This window comes from Mytilus edulis, chromosome 6, assembly GCF_963676685.1.
Source record: "Mytilus edulis chromosome 6, xbMytEdul2.2, whole genome shotgun sequence".
Taxonomy (NCBI): domain Eukaryota; kingdom Metazoa; phylum Mollusca; class Bivalvia; order Mytilida; family Mytilidae; genus Mytilus; species Mytilus edulis.
This window is the reverse complement of record NC_092349.1, coordinates 68,002,148-68,022,484: the sequence shown is the minus strand read 5'-3', so window position 1 is coordinate 68,022,484 and position 20,337 is coordinate 68,002,148. Positions and strand designations below refer to the sequence as shown.

General features: G+C 31.5%; 1 protein-coding gene across 1 annotated transcript; it reads left to right on the top strand.

Annotated features, from left to right (window-relative positions):
* The first annotated feature begins 647 nt into the window (after window positions 1-647).
* On the top strand, window positions 648-20,089 carry LOC139528222 (protein unc-119 homolog B-A-like). The gene is made up of 5 exons (XM_071324106.1): window positions 648-997; window positions 3,452-3,565; window positions 13,514-13,619; window positions 15,293-15,465; window positions 16,109-20,089. The coding sequence occupies exons 1-5, from the start codon at window positions 835-837 to the stop codon at window positions 16,219-16,221; spliced, it is 669 nt and encodes a 222-aa protein (XP_071180207.1). The 5' UTR covers window positions 648-834; the 3' UTR covers window positions 16,222-20,089.
* Window positions 20,090-20,337: the final 248 nt, after the last annotated feature.

The following is a 20,337-nucleotide window of genomic DNA, read 5'->3' as shown; positions in this document are numbered from 1 at the left end:
GATATCATGGATTCGTTTTAAATGCCTTTCTATGTTTTTTTTAAAACTTTTTGACATGTTATGTAATTGTTAACCCTTCAAGTGCCCGTTAAAAAAAAACCCCACAGAAAAGCCCAATTCTCAGTTCCAAAATATCTTCATGGCTCGAAAACTTAAAAATGTGTGCTTAATTTTGTTTATCTTCCACTTTTTTTTATAGCCAAGCTTAAGTTGTCTTTCTTCAGAAATATATATATATAATGCGGTTATCTTTCTGACAACTTGAAAATGCAAAAGAAACTACCATATGACCATTGGATGCCAAAAACTGGAAAGCATTAAGTCGGAAATGCAAATATTTTGACCATCCAAATATTTTCGTCATTCCTAAAAAAAAAAATTGATGATAACAACTGTTCGTGTGAGTGTTCAAATACTGCCGACTATGATATTCCTGACCGAAATGACACAAAACACTTTTAGAAAAAGGGGGTCCATTTCCAATAGTGTGTAATGAAAAGTCTATCCACAAAATGCAGGGGAAAACAAAAGATTCATATTGCCATGTAGAACTCCTTCTAATATAAAATGAATAAGAAATAAGTAAAATCTTATATACGGATTCGTGTAAGGGTTTTAGGAGGACCACAAGATCTAATACCGGATATGTTAGGTGCTTCCCACAATTCTCGTTGCCATCGCCGCCATTCAGCATAATTGGAGATACGACGCTTTCTACCTAAAACTCTCTTTGTTTACATGACAGATGCACAAAACTACCTTAAATTTACAAAATTTACCATGTTATAACTGAACAGTCATTATTTACATAAAATTTAATCCATAAATAACATTATGAGTGCAACAACAGGCAAAAAGAAAGGCGGAGGATTTTTGTCGCGTCAAGCCAAAACTAAAGACAAAGGTCAACAGTTGGAACATATTTCAGAAGATGAGTTGCTTAAGAAAAATTCAGTTAGTCCAGATGATGTACTTGGTCTAACTAAAATTACTGACAGTGAGTTTATCGAATTTAGTGCGAGACAAATATGAAATAATGAGTCACCATGATTAGTGACCATGACTGGTTTTGATTTTGTTGTTTTTCTGTAAATCTTCTGTAATCTCTATAATCAAACTCTCAAACATAAAATAATCAATGATTAGTCAAAATCGTACTAATGTCTATGATTCTTTTATAAATCATGAAAAAGGTAAATAAAACAAACCCTAACAAATACAAATAATTTTATTAAGAAGATAACTGTATAGTTTTTAATGAATCCGGGTCTGTTCGCACCCATTCACATTTGCGCCCAGTCTCCTTCGCACCCTTTCACTTTCGCAACCAAAGTCCGTTCGCACACTACACAAACCTGTAGGGTGTGAACGGACTTTGGGTGCGAACGGACCTGATACCTTTTTTAATAAAGCTCTGACCGCATCAATTGTGAAATGATGCCATGAAAATTAGTGACATTATCCAATCAAGATGAATGTTACAAACGATGTTGCGTTAGAATGACTTACATGTATCACAGGGCTCATACAAGGGCAGAATAATTAGTTTAATTATTACTTGAGACAAAACATACAAAACTTGATTTGAATGATTGAGTTTGATTAAAACATTGTATATAACAAGAAAAACCTTGCACCCCACCCAAATAAGCAGTTATAAGGAAAGTCCAGTGTCATGCTCAAATTTATTTTGACCAAAATCGTTACTCAGAGTCACAATGTACGCGCAACCGTAGAGCTCAACTGTCAACATTTTTTTGTTGTATCTGAACGTATACATGTAGATGCCTAGTACATGTATGCCTGGAGGCAGGAGCTCAAGCTTCAGTGTTTGGCTGTCTTTGGAGTTTATCTTAATGTTAACTACAGCAAGACTTGGAATATTTTATGACTTACCATAATGACCATGATCTAAATTTTTGAAGGAACAAGTTAAAAATTCTTTTGACACATTCATATTTTAACCCTTTCAACGCTACACAAAAAAATAGAAAAATGGCTGCTGCTGCTGCATTTTTTTTTAGTACATTCATTAGAACAGTATTTTCCTTTTCAGACTGCTGTATCTATTTTATTATATGAGATACAGAGAAAGTTATTGCATGAAAAATGCTCAGGAGAGCATGAACTGTAATGTTAGGCAATTATTTTACTGAAATTTTTATCAGGTTACCTGCGTTTTCAGGTAATTAACAGGTAAAAGGTGTAATTTATTACATTTGTGTTGAATTTTGAATAAAAACTACTTTTAGTCTTCATTTATTTTGTTGTTTTATCTGCCATATTGTAAAGAAGACACCAGTTGCCCGATTCCGTAGCGTATTGTACCATACATAACGTTTTATGTAATCGTGGCACAAATAAATAGCTCCGTCCTAAAAAATTTCAGTCAACCTCCGTTTTCCCCCCTTTTTCTACGTCTCGTAATGATCGATCAAATCATATTTCCCACACGAATTTTATGTAATAAACACATTGAGATAACAAGAAACCTTTTAACTAATCCTCGTTGTAAGTTTCGCCAAGGAAATGCTGAAATTTTTCCATATTTACAGCTTCGTTTCCGATTTCCGCCATTTGCATTTGTCAAAATATTTGTTTTTATTTTCCTTCTATTTTCCTTCTACTGCATGATTTTACTATAAAAATTGACGGGATTTCAAGTGCAAATGAGACCTTGCATATCCTAGATTCAAACGAGGAAAAATTAGAGAGAACCCGAATGAAAACCGAATGGTTTAAGAGTCCTTATGAAAAATCCTTTTTCATCGCGGCATATGCCGCGAATAGCAGTGGCGAACGGCGTACGTCATCGCGGCATATGCCGTGTATAGCGTTGAAAGGGTTAAACATGACAAATCGCTTCCTTCATCAGATACTCAAAGCCCAAAGTTTACAAAATATTGATATATATGCAGTGTTTTCCCCAGATATTTCACATGGCATCCTGGTAAACAAGGAAATTTGAAATACCATCTTCTATACTATTTTTGTGTGTCGCTTCTTTTCCTTTCACAATAAATTAATTATCTGGAAATTTATATTTTTGCTAGATTTTATTATTTTTCTGTTCCTAATGAATTTATCCATTCAAATGCTACATTCTTTTGGTCATCCCAATTTTGTCATAACTTTTCTTGATGGATTATTAGTTGAATTCTACTCACTTTCATTTACCTGTTAAATTACATACCTTTTTACTTCAACCCAAGATTTGCTTTCACTCGGTAAACACTTTGTTCTTAATTTATTATATATTAGTTTTGAAATTTGAGTCGAAGGAACACAAGAAAATATTTTTAAAAGGAAATATTGCACAAACAAGGAGGCCATACTTACATGTACATACATATTGCTAAAGCTGCTTATAAATATTGAGATCAAAGTATTCCATTTGATCTTGAATTAACATTTGCTACTTTTTGACACATTCATATTTTTTTCTTTTCAGATTATTTGTGTCCTCCTGAGGCCAACATTTATGGAATAGACTTTACAAGGTTTAAGTTACGAGATATGGATTCTGGGTCTGTGATATTTGAGGTGGCAAAACCCCCTCCTGCAGGTAAACACATGGGTACATGTAGGTTAAAAATTAAAATTCCAAGGTAGTGATATTAATTGTTTGCCTCAAATTACAGCCGAAATTCAGAAAATTCACAATTACAAAAAAAAAGTTTTACATTTTCCCTAAACAGCGATGGCATTTGTAGTTAAGAATGTTATGTTTGTAAATATTGTATTCATGTTATTATTTTGATATTATCTAATAAGCACTTTTGATATCTGTTTTTTTTTTTATCAGAATCATCATGATCATGGTGTTTGTAAGTTGTAACACATGTGGTTTTCAAGGCATTAAGTACAAAAATGTACCATCATTGCTTCTGTTTCTTTCCCCTCTCTGAAAAGTACCTTTCAGATTGAAAATGTCTGACAACCAAAATATACATGAAAAAACGTTACAAAAAGGACAGCAAAGGTCAGCTAGAAAGTGGCGTCTAAATGTGTTTAGAATAAAATATAAAATAAAAATTATGAATTTTTCCCAATAAAAAACAGTACATGTAGATGTAGTTTTAAAAAAGGCAACAATATCACAGCAAGGGCCGGGGGAATACATGTTTTACTTATAAATTTTACTTATTGATAGAAGGGTTGGTATAAAAAGGAGAAACTAGGGGAGAGAAACACAGTTTTTTCCATCCTTGAAATGGTTTATACAGGACAATATGATAATTTAAGCTTAATTTCAAACAAAATGTTTAAGAAATGCCATAAAGATCCATAGTATTATTGCTTTAAAATTTATACAGATAATCTTATTAGAAAAGATTCATTTCTAGAGGATAAAATAATCATCCTTTTCTTCAAGAATTCTTTTACATGTACATGTACACACAGGAAATTGTCAAGTTTTGAAAACATTTGGATATCTTGTAAATATAGTGTTTCCCCTATCACACAAAAAGGGAATGGTAACTTAATTGAAAAAGTGCATCTAGAGTGCCAAAAATCTTTAAAAAAAAAGGGCACCTAGAGTGTATGGAAAATTAACAAAAGGGCACCTAGAGTCTGTGGAAAAGTAACCAAAGGGCACCTACAGTCATGACAGTATGCTGAAAACAAAAAAAGTTATTTAATCTCATTTAAACTGTTACAAAAAAGTTGTTATTAAGGAACACCAAATTGCTCCTAAGTAATGAGTTTTAAAAATATAACAGGTGGGACAGGAGATGATACATGTATACAGATGCAATAATATATTGCATACATGTACATTGCAGATGGTATTAACAGTTCCTTTTTTGTGTCTATTTTTGTTAATAAAAAAAGCATTTGTTAAATGTTTCTATCTAAGGAGGATTATAGATACAAGAAGTAAAACATGAAGTGATGCTGTACGTAAATAAATGGATAACGTTTGGACATTTTCATTCTGTAAATAATTTGTAATAAGTTTCTAGTATTTGTTTTTTTATCTTAAATCCCCTAATTAGCAGTAAACAATCATTAACAGAGGTGATAAAACTGCCAAAGGCAAGGTATTTAACTGTATTTCATTGTCAGTTAATTAGAATGTTACACAATCAGGTAACAATTTTATTAACATTGCCGATAGGCATGAAATGTTATTTTTGAAAAATGCTTCTAATTATGGCTTTTTTTCGAGACAATGGCGTCATCCAAAGAAGTGAAAAAAGGGCATGGTGTCATTTTAAAATGGTATGGTGTCTATCCATGCTAAACATGCTCTGGGAAAACACTTAAATATAAGGAGATGATGTATTATTGCCAATGAGACACACCAGTACTTCTTTTTACCCAGTAAAACCCAGATATTCCCACTGGTCTGAACACTACTGATAAAATCCAAGATCTTACCAACCCTGATTTATAAAGAATTCATACATATGGTTGACAGATGAATACACCATCTTGTTCATTTAACTTTTATCACAACCAGTGACATGATTGCCTCAAGTGCTCAAAGCTGTGAATTTGAAACCTGGCCAGGTCAAACCAAAGGTTTTAAAATTGGTATTAGCTGCTTCTTTGGTAAGAGGTGGAATGTCTATCTAAAGAATGATATATTTTTTATACGATCACAAAAAAATATTTGCGTTCGTACAATGGTATGATGTCTGCATCGTTGTCGTCTTCATCGTCCAATGATACATTTTGTGTCCGGACTAAAACTTTAGTTTAAGTGAATGGGTCTCTATGAAATTTTATTAAAAGGTTCAATACCTCAAAAGGAAGGTTGGGATTGATTTTTTGGTATGATGGTCGCAACCGTTTTGGCATACGGGGCCCAATACAAGCATTTTTCTACTTTAAGGATATCAATTTGTGTATAAGTATTTCAATTGCTCTGAAATTGTACCACAATGTTTAATTCCACAGGTACAAGTTTTGGTTTTTTTTGGGGGTTATGGTCCCAAAGGTTTAGGAATTTGGGGCCAAAAAAGGGCCCCAAATAAGCATTTTTGTAGTTTCCAGTCAATAACTTGTGTTTAAGTGTATAAATCTCTCTGAAATTATACCACAAGTTTCCGTACTGCAAAGGGATGGTTATGGGGGTTATGGCTCAAATCATTTAGCAAAATAGGGGATAAAAAGGAGGAAACAAGGGTTTTTCTGGTTAAAGGACAATTTAAAGTAGTGTAAGGGAGGTAAGCCAATTCCATTTAAAGAATATTGTTACATTTGTTACTGTCATTACCCAATCACCTTTGTGGTATTTAAATACCTATTGCCTGACCAGTATAAAAAATTGTCAACACAATTTGTCCATTTAAATTGTACAATAGGTATTGTGAGAACTCATCAACAAGTGGTCATTTAACTACCCAGTAAAAAAAAATCACTAAAAGGTAATATTTAAATGACTGATAGATAGCTTGCTTTCCTCATGTATCATGACCAATGTCCTGAATAGACTATTCTATTTAGAGATGGGACATTTTAAGCCATTTCTTTTTGTGTCTCTTTACAGTGAAGATGGAAATTCAATCAGTGAATTTAGTTTATAAAAAAAGGCGATATATGTTTGCTTCATGGTGTTTTAATGTGGGATATATTTTAAGTTTCTGATTCCTGATATGGAATTAAAGTGTTTGTGAAATGGATTTTTTTGGATAGCCCATCTAATTGTGAATAATTCTACAAGATGAATTATGTGTGGCTTGGTGTTTTATAATGGGATATATTTTCATGTTATATTACGATTCCTGAAATGGAATAGTAGTGATGCTAAGTTTCATTTAATATTCAGGATCTTCTTCAATCGGAATTACTGTGAAAAATTTATTTTCAATATATCAAAAAAAGTACAAAGGCTTAGTGAATAGAAATTTCAGTGCTTTATTCTTCATTATGAAAGTGGGATTTACCAGCAATGATTTATTTGTGATTGTTAGCAAAAAAAATAAATTTGCAATAATTATCTTTGTTAGAAAGAACAAGTAGTGTATCAAATGTAAAATTTCCCATACCTAAATAGAATAGTCCATTCAGGACATTGGACATGAGGAAAGCAAGCTAGCTATCATTCATTTAAATTAGCTCTGTTAAAAAAAAACCAGGTAAATCTACAGGTAGTTAAATGACCACCTGTTGATAATAGCTCTCACAATACCTATTGTACAATTTAAATGGACAAATTGTGTTGACAATTTTTTAAACTGGTCAGGCAATAGGTAATTCACTACCACAAAGGTGATTGGATACCCACAGTAATATATGTTTGATTACCTTACACTGCTTGAAAATTATGTATTAAGAAATGATGATTGTCTTGAGATGATTAGCTGTAAATTTGTATTTAGACATGTTGGAAGTTACTATTAACATGATTAATTGATATTAATTTTAACCATGACTGTATGTCATTTATATTTTTATATTTTATGATGTATTAAAATGAGTAGTTATTGTTGCAAACTCTTTTTGAGGGGATTAATATTCCACAGCATAGTGTATTGCTCTAAAGCCATTTTTTAGCTCACCTGGCCCGAAGGGCCAAGTGAGCTTTTCTCATCACTTGGCGTCCGTCGTCGTCCGGCGTCGTCCGGCGTCCGTCGTCCGTCGTCCGTCGTCGTTAACTTTTACAAAAATCTTCTCCTCTGAAACTACTGGGCCAAATTTAACCAAACTTGGCCACAATCATCATTGGGGTATCTAGTTTAAAAAATGTGTTCGGTTACCCGGCCAACCAACCAAGATGGCCGCCATGGCTAAAAATAGAACATAGGGGTCAAATGCAGTTTTTGGCTTATAACTCTGAAACCGAAGCATTTAGAGCAAATCTGACATGGGGTTAAATTGTTTATTAAGTCAAGATCTATCTGCCCTAAAATTTTCAGACGAATCGGACAACCGGTTGTTGGGTTGCTGCCCCTGAATTGGCAATTTTAAGGAAATTTTGCCGTTATATGGTTATTATCTTGAATATTATTATAGATAGAGATAAACTGTAAACAGCAATAATGTTCAGCAAAGTAAGATCTACAAATAAGTCAACATGACCGAAATGGTCAGTTGACCCATATAGGAGTTATTGCCCTTTATAGTCAATTTTTAACCATTTTTCGTAAATCTTAGTAATCTTTTACAAAAATTTTCTCCTCTGAAACCACTGGGCCAAACTTATCCAAACTTGGCTACAATTATCTTTGGGGTATCTAGTTTAAAAAATGTGTCCAGGGACCCGGCCAACCAACCAAGATGGCCGCCATGGCTAAAAATAGAACATAGGGGTAAAATGCAGTTTTTGGCTTATAACTTAAAAACCAAAGCATAAAGAGCAAATCTGACTATTAGAAAATTGTTTATCAGGTCAAGATCTATCTACCCTGAAATTTTCAGATGAATCTGACAACCTGTTGTTGGGTTGCTGCCCCTGAATTGGTAATTTTAAGGAAATTTTACTGTTTTTGGTTATTATCTTGAAAATTATTAAAGATAGAAATAAACTGTAAACAGCAATAATGTTCAGCAAAGTAAGATTTACAAATAAGTCAACATGACCAAAATGGTCAGTTGACCCATATAGGAGTTATTGCTCTTAATAGTCAATTTTTAACCATTTTTCGTAAATCTTAGTAATCTTTTACAAAAATCTTCTCCTCTGAAACTACTGGGCCAAATTAATCCAAACTTATCCACAATCATCTTTTGGGTATCTAGTTTAAAAAATGTGTCTGATGACCTGGCCATCCAACCAAGATGGCCGCCATGGCTAAAAATAGAACATAGGGGTAAAATGCAGTTTTTGGCTTATAACTCAAAAACCAAAGCATCAAGAGCAAATCTGACAGGGGGATAAATTGTTTATCAGGTCAAGATCTATCTGCCCTGAAATTTTCAGATAAATCGGACAACCCGTTGTTGGGTTCCTGCCCCTGAATTGGTAATTTTAAGGAAATTTTACTGTTTTTGGTTATTATCTTGAAAATTATTATAGATAGAAATAAACTGTAAACAGCAATAATGTTCAGCAAAGTAAGATTTACAAATAAGTCAACATGACCGAAATGGTCAATTGACCCCCTAAGGAGTTATTGTCCTTTATAGTCAATTTTCAACAATTTTTATAAAATTTGTAAATTTTTACTAACATTTTCCACTGAAACTACTGGGCCAACTTCATTATAGATAGAGATAATTGTAAGCTGCAAGGATGTTCAGTAAAGTAAGATGTACAAACACATCACCATCACCAAAATACAATTTTGTCATGAATCCATCTGCTTCCTTTGTTTAATAGTCACATAGACCAAGGTGAGCGACACAGGCTCTTTAGAGCCTCTAGTTTTAGGTTCATTAGACCACATCAATTCTGTGTCAGAAACCTATGCTGTGTGAAATATTTAATCACAATCCAAATTCAGAGCTGTATTAAGCTTGAATGTTGTGTCCATACTTACAAATGTACCCAAACTATTCAGGGTTCAACCTCTGCGGTCGTATAAAGCTGTGCCCTGTGGCGCATCTGGTTGCACCTTGTGAATTAGTAAGTTAAAAATGCTCAATGAAACAATCTAGTACTAGCCACTTTTACAAATGAACATGTTCATAATGCATTAACCATGTTGAGTGGCCTCTGTGGCTGAGTGGTCCAATGCAAGCAGTTACTACTGTAATCACTAGGCAGTCAACACTTGGGTTGTGAGTTTGAACCCTGCCCATGCGGGTGCATTCAACTCCTATCTTGATTGACTAGGGTTGTCAGTTTCCCTAACGAAGGTCAGTAGTTTTCTCTAGGCACTCTGGCTTCCTCCAATAAAAACTAACCGCCACGAAATAGCCCCAAAAATGGTGTTAATCAATCAATAACCTATTTTCCATATTCACATCCTGAATATAAACATTTAATTTAAATACCACTGGACATCAAGATAAACAGCCAATAATCATCATTTAACATGCATCTGCTTTGAATTCTGAAAAAAATTTATTCAAAAAATTATTTAAAAAAAAAACCCAAGAAATATTCAATTGTTTTATGATGTTATTAAATATTATCTTTAATACTCCCCTGTTTAGTCAACATTTAATTGACATTTTAATTCAATCACCTGTAGTTTGACCTTTAATAATGGTACGTTGTCATTTATCTTGATTTAAACATGTGAAAGAATTATTAATGTAGTCATTTTATATACACTGAATTAACCATTATTAAAGGGAAACTTCGCAAAAAAATCAAAAATTGATATTATGTCCATTCTGTATAAAAATGCTCAAATTTATAGATATTAAAGTTTTATTCCGCTAAATAAGAGATCACCATCGATTTTAAATTTTGAGTATCAGTTCTCTGTGCTCCGCCATTTTGTCACCTTCTCCGATGAAAAATCCCGATATGTCTATAAACCACAAAGGAACAAAACTACAGTAAACGATGTAGTCGTAATTGCGTGTTGATATCTTGTCAATCGTACGGTTGTTTTATCTGACTGACTAACTTGATACGGAAAATGGTCTTATTTTTTTTAAACAACCATATAGTCTGTTATTTTTAAACTGATAATATTGTAATTAGTTAAAAAGTCAAAGTTCAAATCATAAATAAGTGTTCCGTGGAAATTGTTGTCGAAAATCTAATTCGTTCATAATTCTTTAAAGTAATAAACTTTATTTAAATAAATTCGGATCTTCCCTCATCTGATCACCAGCATGGCTAAAAGTATTACTCCCAAAGGTATTGGAAGGGGTGTAAGGTGACACGTCCAGGTATTCAATCGATTTCCTGTCCGGCGGGCTTGCAAGTTCATGCATCGTTTCACTTCTGTAGGTATTGATCAGTGTACACGACCGTAACTTTCCATTTTGAACTATCAGGTGCATGTATAATATACATTTTTGTTTTGCGTGTCCGAAAGTGAAATAATATACTAGTCATTACTGAACTCATACGCTTGTTTATAAATAACATTTCTGGTGTAAAGAATATTATTTATGAAAAAAAAATAATACAAAACAAAAAATTTGAAGAAATACAAATCTATTTACATATTTTTCCAAGGGTTAATTTGGGAAAATACTCGTTGTCAATAGTTTAGGACAGATTGGAACATACCAGAATTATTGATTTAAAAAAATGTGCGCACTTGTCGACGATTCGTGTATACATACAATCTTATTAAAATAAGTTCTCATCACTTGCTCCTCGATTTTTTATATGTCGCCGTGTGCGGCGACATATAAAAAAATCGAGGAGCAAGTGATGAGAACTTATTTTAATAAGATTGGTATACATACGCCTGGGTAGAAAGTTACGGAACTATGGTCAGTAGCGCAATTTAAAATATGTATACATGTATACATTGAACATAAGAAAGAAACATACATTTTGTGTAAATTGTGGTAAAAGTTTTGTAAATAGACTAGTCCACGTATGCCAACAGTATGTAATCAACGAATTCGGTAGACTATTGTATACCAAAAGAAGAAGAAGAAAAAAAGAAACAATTTGATTTAAATACAGGTCAATTTATAACTTGCTTTGGTTAATTCATCGAAGTTAAGAACATAGTAAACTCACAGATTTATATATCCAATTAGATTGTTCTCGAATAAAGGACGAAATTCGTCATCATCACAATTGTTCCGACATTCATGTAAAATATATGCAACTGGACGTACACTAATAATCCCCAAGGGATGTGAATATTTTCTAGGAAAACTATTGAGTATCAATTTCGGGATTTATTTTCTTTCTTGATATTCAAAGACAGCAATTTAAAGAATAAACTGCTTGTCGGATATTTGTCCGCTTTAGGGGTATTCTTGCAAGTTGAACAGACTTATAATAACATTCAAAAATAGGGAAAGATAACATTAAATTCGTTGTCTTTTAATTTTAAACATCGTTGGTCAAATAGTTATTTAAGTATATATATACGTTGGGAGACGACGACTATTAGAGATGTCTCAGATTTTAATAAGGACGTTCCCGATTATGAATAAATTTGGTTGACGTTTTTCACACTTGAAAAGAATATCTATTCGTAATTTTTCGATTCCATTCCATGAAGATCCTTATATTTCCTGTCAACTTTTTAAACCTCTTAAGTACAAAAGTATTTTTTTCTTTATTCGTACATATTATTTTCCGCTTCGGTAGAGTTATCTTCAGATAGTTTCAGATATTAATTAATACATGGCTTTCAAAAGTCTAAATGTAAGTGTTCTCGTATATTTTTTCGCCTAATAAAGACCAATAAAAATGATTTAGTAAAGCTATTTCTAATTTCTAAATCCCCCTTTTTTATGAGACATAAATCAAGGACAAGACTTGTATATCATTTCATTTTAACATATGAATTAAGTTTCCCGTCTTTAACCGAAAATTGTGTATTTCTTAGTAAATTAACTTATTTGAATTCAAATAAATAATAGCACCAAATATAATTAAACAATTCTACGGCGATCAATTTTTATTTGTCACCAACTTGAATCTGTATTTTTAATTTGTGTATTAAATGCTACCACTGATCCGAATAGACAGTCACACCTGGCAAGGTGTGCCCTAGAGGCGTGGTTAAATACCGAAGTGCAAATAACAATTTACCTTTCAACAAGCCATCTACGAGTATTGCCACAGAACCGTGAATACACACATCGTATAAACCTAGTCATAGCAGAGATAGTAAAAGGTCAATAAGAGTACACCAACATATTGTCTTTACAGATTATTGTACTTTAATTTGTTCACCTTATCAGTCCGAAAATGCATTTATTAAAAATAAATTTATAACTTTTTGTGTTGTCTACAAAAATAATTCGAATATATACGTTTAACATAGATAATTTATCTCACGAATGAGTACAATTGAACGTCTGTGCGTTTTATCTTCTTATTATCGGATGGTTATTAGATAAAGCATAAGTCATCGGCGCGCTTACGATTACGCTAAAATATGATTAAAAACCAAGACTTTTAATGATTGTATTTTAAATCCCGGCATGCAAAAATCAGGAGAAAACGTCACGACCTACAGGAAGTAGTTGATATTTTTTCATTAATTATTGAATTTCTCCTTTATTACTGCACTTATAGCGATAAAACTTTGTGAATATATATATTATGTCATAATGAACATATTTAAACCATAAGTAAAAAATCGTGAATTTTCCCTTTAACAGTAAAGACCACCATGAAAATTTCAATCCAGAAATGACTACCGGTAATATGCATATAAAACATTAGCATGATTAGTCTCTATAATACAAATGTAGCTCATCACTAAATATAGTGGAACAGTTAACAATGATTTAATTTATTCCACCCTGATATCTATGATCTCTCGCGATCGCTACAAAATAGATATCACAAATAGCGAAGAATTAAGATTTCCTGGATTTCACTGTTCACAACACATGGAGATACATGCATGAGCATTTTGTCCAATAGTCATTTATACATTTAAAATAATGGGGACAATTGTCATATGGTCAGTTCATTTTAGAATTACATACTAAATTTATTTCATTATTTTAACAGAAGAGGATGAAGATGTTGATCCAGATGAGATTGATCCCAATGCAGGAAGATTTGTACGGTACCAGTTCACTCCACAGTTTTTGAGATTAAAAACAGTAGGAGCTACGTATGTATATATAGGCATGCCTTAAGTATGCACAATTTAAAAAAAAAAGAGTCAGTTTTAAATTAAAAATATGTTCACTCCAGGCCTTGAAGGCATAAAACTTTGCTCAGTGCTCGAAGCACAAAAATCATGCTCGAAACATGAAATCAAGCAATTTGATTGGTTGATTTTCAAGTCTGAGTAAAAAAATCATGCTCGAAAGTTAAATGACTGTGAGGCAAGGTCCTTTTAGCATCATGGTAATGTGATTCTTTCTTAATTGATTTTCGTTAAGATTGTGTTTTGGAAGTGATGCTATTATTTTTTGAAACATGTTAGTATTTCAAAATTCCCTGTTTACCAGTATGCTAATTGAAATATGTGGGGAGAGCACTTAGTGTATTATATTTCAGCATACCATAATTACAGTTGGTTAGAGATTTTTTTAGATGCTAGTGTTTTTACTTTTTTCTGGTCTATACATGTACGTCTGTCCGCTTGTCAGGCTTCAAGGTAGTTTTTTATGAAGTTGAAGTTCATTCAACTTGACACTTAGTACACATATTCCCTATGATATGCTCTTCTGATTTAATGCATTTATAGTTTTGATCAAAATGTCATGCTCCACTGAACATAGAAAATGAAATGGTGAGTGGGGCATCTGTATACTATGGTCACATTCTTACAATAGGTCAAGCTCTCAATTTCAACAATTCAATAAAACAGTAATGATCATACATGTAGATATTCATAGATATTCCATTAACACTGGAATTTCTGAAGGACCAAAAAATAAGATGTAAGACAAACACTTACTTGGGAAACACATGGGAACCTGTAGTGGGGTTAACCTATATTTTATAGATCTAACCTGCCTGCTCCTTTTAATCTCAATTATAGAACTAACAAAAATTAAAGAAAGGACAAGGAATATATGTCAGTACATGGAAAGCACTTTATTTTGATAAAAAAGAAATAATAACAAAACAAACTCTTATTTTAATATCTCCTTTTTGTAAGGGTGACATGGGAGAGTAACAAACAGTAATAAAGCTATTAGTATTAGCATGAACATGATGAAGTTGGAAACAGTCACAGTAGACATGACAAATAAGTTGTATTTCATGTATTTGATAAATAATTTTATTCCACTGCATGTTGATTTTGATAGAGAAATCAACATTTGATTGGTTGAAACGTTCACACCTGACGTCGAACAAAACTTCATATTTACCTCAGAGTATCATATTCCCCTCTGACATGTTGGGACTAAATCGTGCGACGTTACGTGCGGTTTATGTACATAACGTCTTGAACTTCTTATTTTCTAAATAGCTTTAGCAAATATCATTATTGTGTTCAAATTTATTTCAGACGTAAAAACAAAAAGACTAATTAAATAATTAATGTTTATCTGACTATTTATCAATATGTTTAGTATTGTAAACAAGCAGATAAGTCAGAAAAAATGCCTGTATGCAAACTAATATTTGAAGTTCAGATAGTATACAAAGCTTAGGCAGTGGAAAAAAACATTCATTTCCCTTGGCCTCGGGAGATATGAAGATTTGTTCACCCTCGAAAAATCCTATCTCCCTGGGGTAGAGCCCTCGTGAAATATGAATATTCTTGGGTGAACAAATCTTCAGATCTCCCTCAGGCATGGGAAATAAATATATAGTGTTTTATTTCAGGGTAGAGTTTGTAGTTGGAGATAAACCAGTCAGCAAGTTTAGAATGATAGAAAGACATTTCTTTAAAGAAAAACTGTTGAAAAGTTTTGATTTTGAGTTTGGGTTTTGTATCCCACACAGTAGGAATACAGTGGAACATATATATGAATTTCCAACATTAACCACAGAAGAAAGTAAGTCACTTTCTCAAAGACAGTTGCTGTCAATGGTTTTAGATTTAGGTAATATTGAGAATTGGAATGGGGAATATTTTAAAGAGACAACAACCCAACTAAAGAGGAGTAAACAGCTGAAGGCCACCAATGGGTCTTCAACACAGCGAGAAAATCAGGCACCTGAAGGCTACAATTCACCCTATTAAATTTACCAGCAACCATTGTAAACCAAGATTATTTCACTGGTTGCGATTTCTGTAATTTCAATGTATACATTTTTTTTGTATTAGACTCAAATTAGGTCATCCAAGATTAGTACTTGTAAAGTCAATATTTTTGATATTTTACAAACTTTTACATGATGCTATTTTTCACACATTTTTTTACCTACTTTTTATGTTCAAAGATTTTCAACTTTCTGCAAGATACATGTAACTTCTGACTGATTAATGTGATAAAATGAACTGCACAAAGTTTCAATCATATGTTACAACTGATTTTCCTTGCATGATGAGCTTAATGGAGTGAATTAACCAAAAATTCAATTCAAGGAAGCTCTGGTCAATTTTAGATATAATATGATCATATTTTATATAAGCATACTAAGCACTTTATTTTTTAAAATAAGAAATAATTTAACCTTATTTTATTCTATTTTCAGTCCAAGACATGATGGATCATCCATTTGATACACGATCAGACAGTTTTTACTTTGTTGAAGACAAGTTGATCATGCACAACAAAGCTGATTACGCATATAATAGTGGAGCATAGCCAAAAAGACAGACTTTTACAGATACCAGATCTCACTGGTTACTGGCTTATACATAACACATTTTCATTGGTCAATGGCTGTAAATAGCCATTTTGTTTATCAGTCATGTGATTTTAAAAACATAATATCAATGAAAAGGGAATAACATGGACTTGATTTGTTTCAGCTACAAGATTTTATTTAGCATGGCTGAAAATCCTGACTTTCTAGCAACAAACCGGAAATTGTGAATAAAATCACAACAAAACTTGATTATTGTCCCACCTGTGTGTAGCCATTTTGTGTTGCCTTGTTTATTGTACGTAGATTTTTTATTCAGGGAAAATTGAAAGAGTCCTAATATAATATAGAATTTTTAAAGTTTTAAAATATACATTTATAGATATGTTACTAATCGATACTGCATAATAACTGATAAATAATACTTGCCGCTTTAAAGAAATCAATAAACGTTAAGTTAAAAATTATTTTCCTAGATGTGCTCAATCATTTTTTCTTTCTTTCGTTGAAAGCTTTTCCCAACCAAAAAATTCTCATGGATGATTAATTTCTTCCATATATGAGAAAAAATACTTTTTTTCTTCATCAAATAACAAAAAAAATGTATTGACCAAATTTTGAAACTTCTTCAGCTGACATACATAGTGGTTTAGTTAGTGATTCATTGTAAAAATTGTGTGTTTGTGAGTAACATTTAGTTATAGCATTATCATTATCAACCACTATCTTCAAAAACACACAAGAGAGTAAACAGTAAGTCTTTAGAATGAATCTACCTTGAAGGTAAATTCTTAAAGAAAAATTGCGGTCTGCAGTAAGCTTCAAAGTTATTTTTGATATTTGCGTGTCAATACACATTGTACAAGTGTTTTTATCTGATTTAACCTAAGTATATGATGCATAATTGTTATAATAAACATTCCATCAGAATGATTGTAAAGTTGAATGAATATTGTGTGTAATTCTTAACTTGTAAATAAACAGGTTTAATTATTAAACTGGTAAAAAGGATTTTTTTTTAATTAATCAAAAATTTAGTTTTGTGCAAATACCATGGATTTTTTGTGAAGGCTACATTCTGAAATATGCCCTTAAGGTCTAAACAAATGAGAAATTGTAAACTAAAAGAAGTTGTATAATCATTTTTTTTTCTCACAAAAACTGTCAAAGGATGTATGTTAGAAAATTGTGTATGTTTTCTCTTTTACACCACGTTTATAAAAACCACTGAAGGTTCAATATCTTTGTAGAGAAAAATATTTTATTGTCTTTCTAGACTTCACTTTGGCATTGTAAAATCTGAAAAAATTTATACAGATAATTTTCATCCATGCAAATGTGAAGATAATAGACCAAAAATTGACAATAATCTGAATTAAGGAATTATACAGGTGACATGTACAACCATCCCAAGCTGTAATTCATTAAGGTATTTAAAAATTCTTAAGTAAAAGCCATCAGTTCATCCCATTTGAACAATATATACATCATTTTTAATTTTCATGTCAAATTAAGAAATGTATTTCAATTTGTTTGATACAAAATTGAATCATCGTGTGTGTTAAATACATTGTGCAATACTTTCTATTATTTAATTGATTTCTCATATTGTTTTAATTTTAATTTTACATTTCCTATATTTTCTGATTTGTTAATTACAATCTTGATTTGTTTGAAAGGCTTAGAGTTATGATTTATTTATTAAGATATGACTATATTTGAAGATAGTTAAGAAAGGCTATTATTTTCATAGTATTTATGAAGCATTATATTCAAATATGCCTGCATAGTTTTTTGATTTATCTAGACTGATTTTTAATTTGGTCTAGCCTTTTCTTCATGCTTTCATTACTATAATAGTATGATGATTTTAGACAATCTTGAAATTTATACAGCATACGATATTTGTAAAAAATAATTCATACATGGAATTTTTGAACTTCAGCTTTCTTTTTTGTAATGCAGTTACATTTTATTTTCTCCTATGTGTAATTACTCTGTAAATTGAAAAAAGTCCAAGTCCCAAGTATAATATAATAATAAATCAATTATTGGTAATGGTCAATTCTTTAACTCTACCTTCAATTATCCTAAAAATGTACAGAATATACACTTATTTGTTATTGGATTTCACATGAGTCTCATATATATTCACTTTTTATCATATTATTTAGTTTTAGTTAAGGAATTTATTTATTGTAATCTTTTTGACCTGTATTTTTGTTCAACATTGCACAATTCTATTTATTCCCTATGTACATTCCAGATTTAATTTCCACATATCATATTTAAATTAATATACATGATACTGTAAATAGTCTACATAAGTTTCACTACTGAGTTTACTGACTGAATTTAATATTGTATGCCTAAAATAAAATTGGTTAAGTTAGGGAGCCTGTTTAAGGTGGTACCTAACACTACAGGGAGATAACTCTGTAAAGTCAACTAAACGTTTTAATTACATTGTGTTGTAAAGGGAATATTAAGCTTCTCAAGGATCAAAATTGGTGTTTGTCGAACTGCTATATAACCAGTGTATTTTTTCTGACAAAACGGTTGGTTCAAAATTTTTTATTTTTTTTTATGTTTGTTAAAGGGTCAAAGTAAATACATTGTCAAAATTTTATGAAAATTAAACGAGCCAAATTAATTTTAGGGAAAGTGTTGGGTACCACCACCTTCAATTAGATTTTTAGGGCAGAAAAAGTTATTGGCTTTTACATGTTTATACATTATTTACCTCAGTTGATCTAAAAACCAATTTATATTTTACAATCTGTAGACAGAAGAAATATAAATTCTAAGTGATGTTTTCTTCTATAAATAAGTTAATTACAGTTCAATAGTAAATAGTTTATGTAGAAAAAAGGGTATATGGACAATGGAAAATAAGCTCTATGCAATCTATAATTGCCTTTTATTACTAAAATATATATTGAGTTAAGTGTCTTTCAATTAAACAAATTTCAAGAACAGTTAGCAGTAAAAATGTGATTAAAAGTGAACTGAGAAAGATTTAATTTAATTTTTTTTATTCTTTCAGCACTTTCCTTCCAAAAAAAGGACAAAATATATTTTTATTAATTATAAAACTGGGGCTCTATTCACAAAAAATCTAAGGACAAAAATAGGATAAACTATAATGTTCATGACTAGCAAGTGCTTTTGATTGTTAGATTGTTTGTGGAAAGAGTCACAGATTTTATGTTAAAAGCACTTTAGGATATCTTTAAAAAAAGGCCTATTACAAGGAGACTACAATAAATTGTAGATATTGTGTAAATTCACTATATAAAGGAATGCATATCAATTATGCTGATATTATTTTTTTTTAGGAGATACATGTTTTCCGTCCAATAGTTCGTGATTTTTGTGATGTTAAAATATGCTCGTAATTTTCTGCTTAAACTTACCCGTACAAAGAAAATCCAAATATGGATTGTTTGAATGATTTCTAAGATTTTTACAGAATTATGGTTGGTTACAAAATTATATATAGTACAATTCCATGATCACAAATAAAACAGACACAATTTTATTTTGAAGTGATAGTCTTTTGCTATGAACCAATATCCATTCCTAACTGCACCATGTTTTGCAGAATTGTTTTTTAATTGTGAACATGTTTGAAAGTATTTGTGGTACAAGGGGTTTTACAGTAGTGATCCTCAATGTAATATATAAATGTAGTTGTGATATTTTTAGTAACACAAATGTACAATTGAATGATACTTCATTCAATTGAAAACGAGAGCTTGCTTTATAAGGCTAATGTACAATCTTACTACCTATTTTGGTATACTTTAATGACTTGTTTTACGTTGTCTATATCTTCGTATAAAATAAACATATGTCACAATCATAGCTAGCTTTGTTATGCCCCACTTAGGTGCATTATGTTTTTGGGTTTATGAGTCTGTTTGTTTGATTGTCCTTTCTGCCTTCCTTCTGGTCAAGATAGTTTTTGATGAAGTTGAAGTCCAATCAACTTGAAACTTAAACTATGATATGATCTTTGTAATTTTAATGTCAAATTAAAATTTTGACCTCAATTTCATGGTCCACTGAACATAGAAAATGATAGTGAGAGTGGAGCATCCTTGTACTATGTT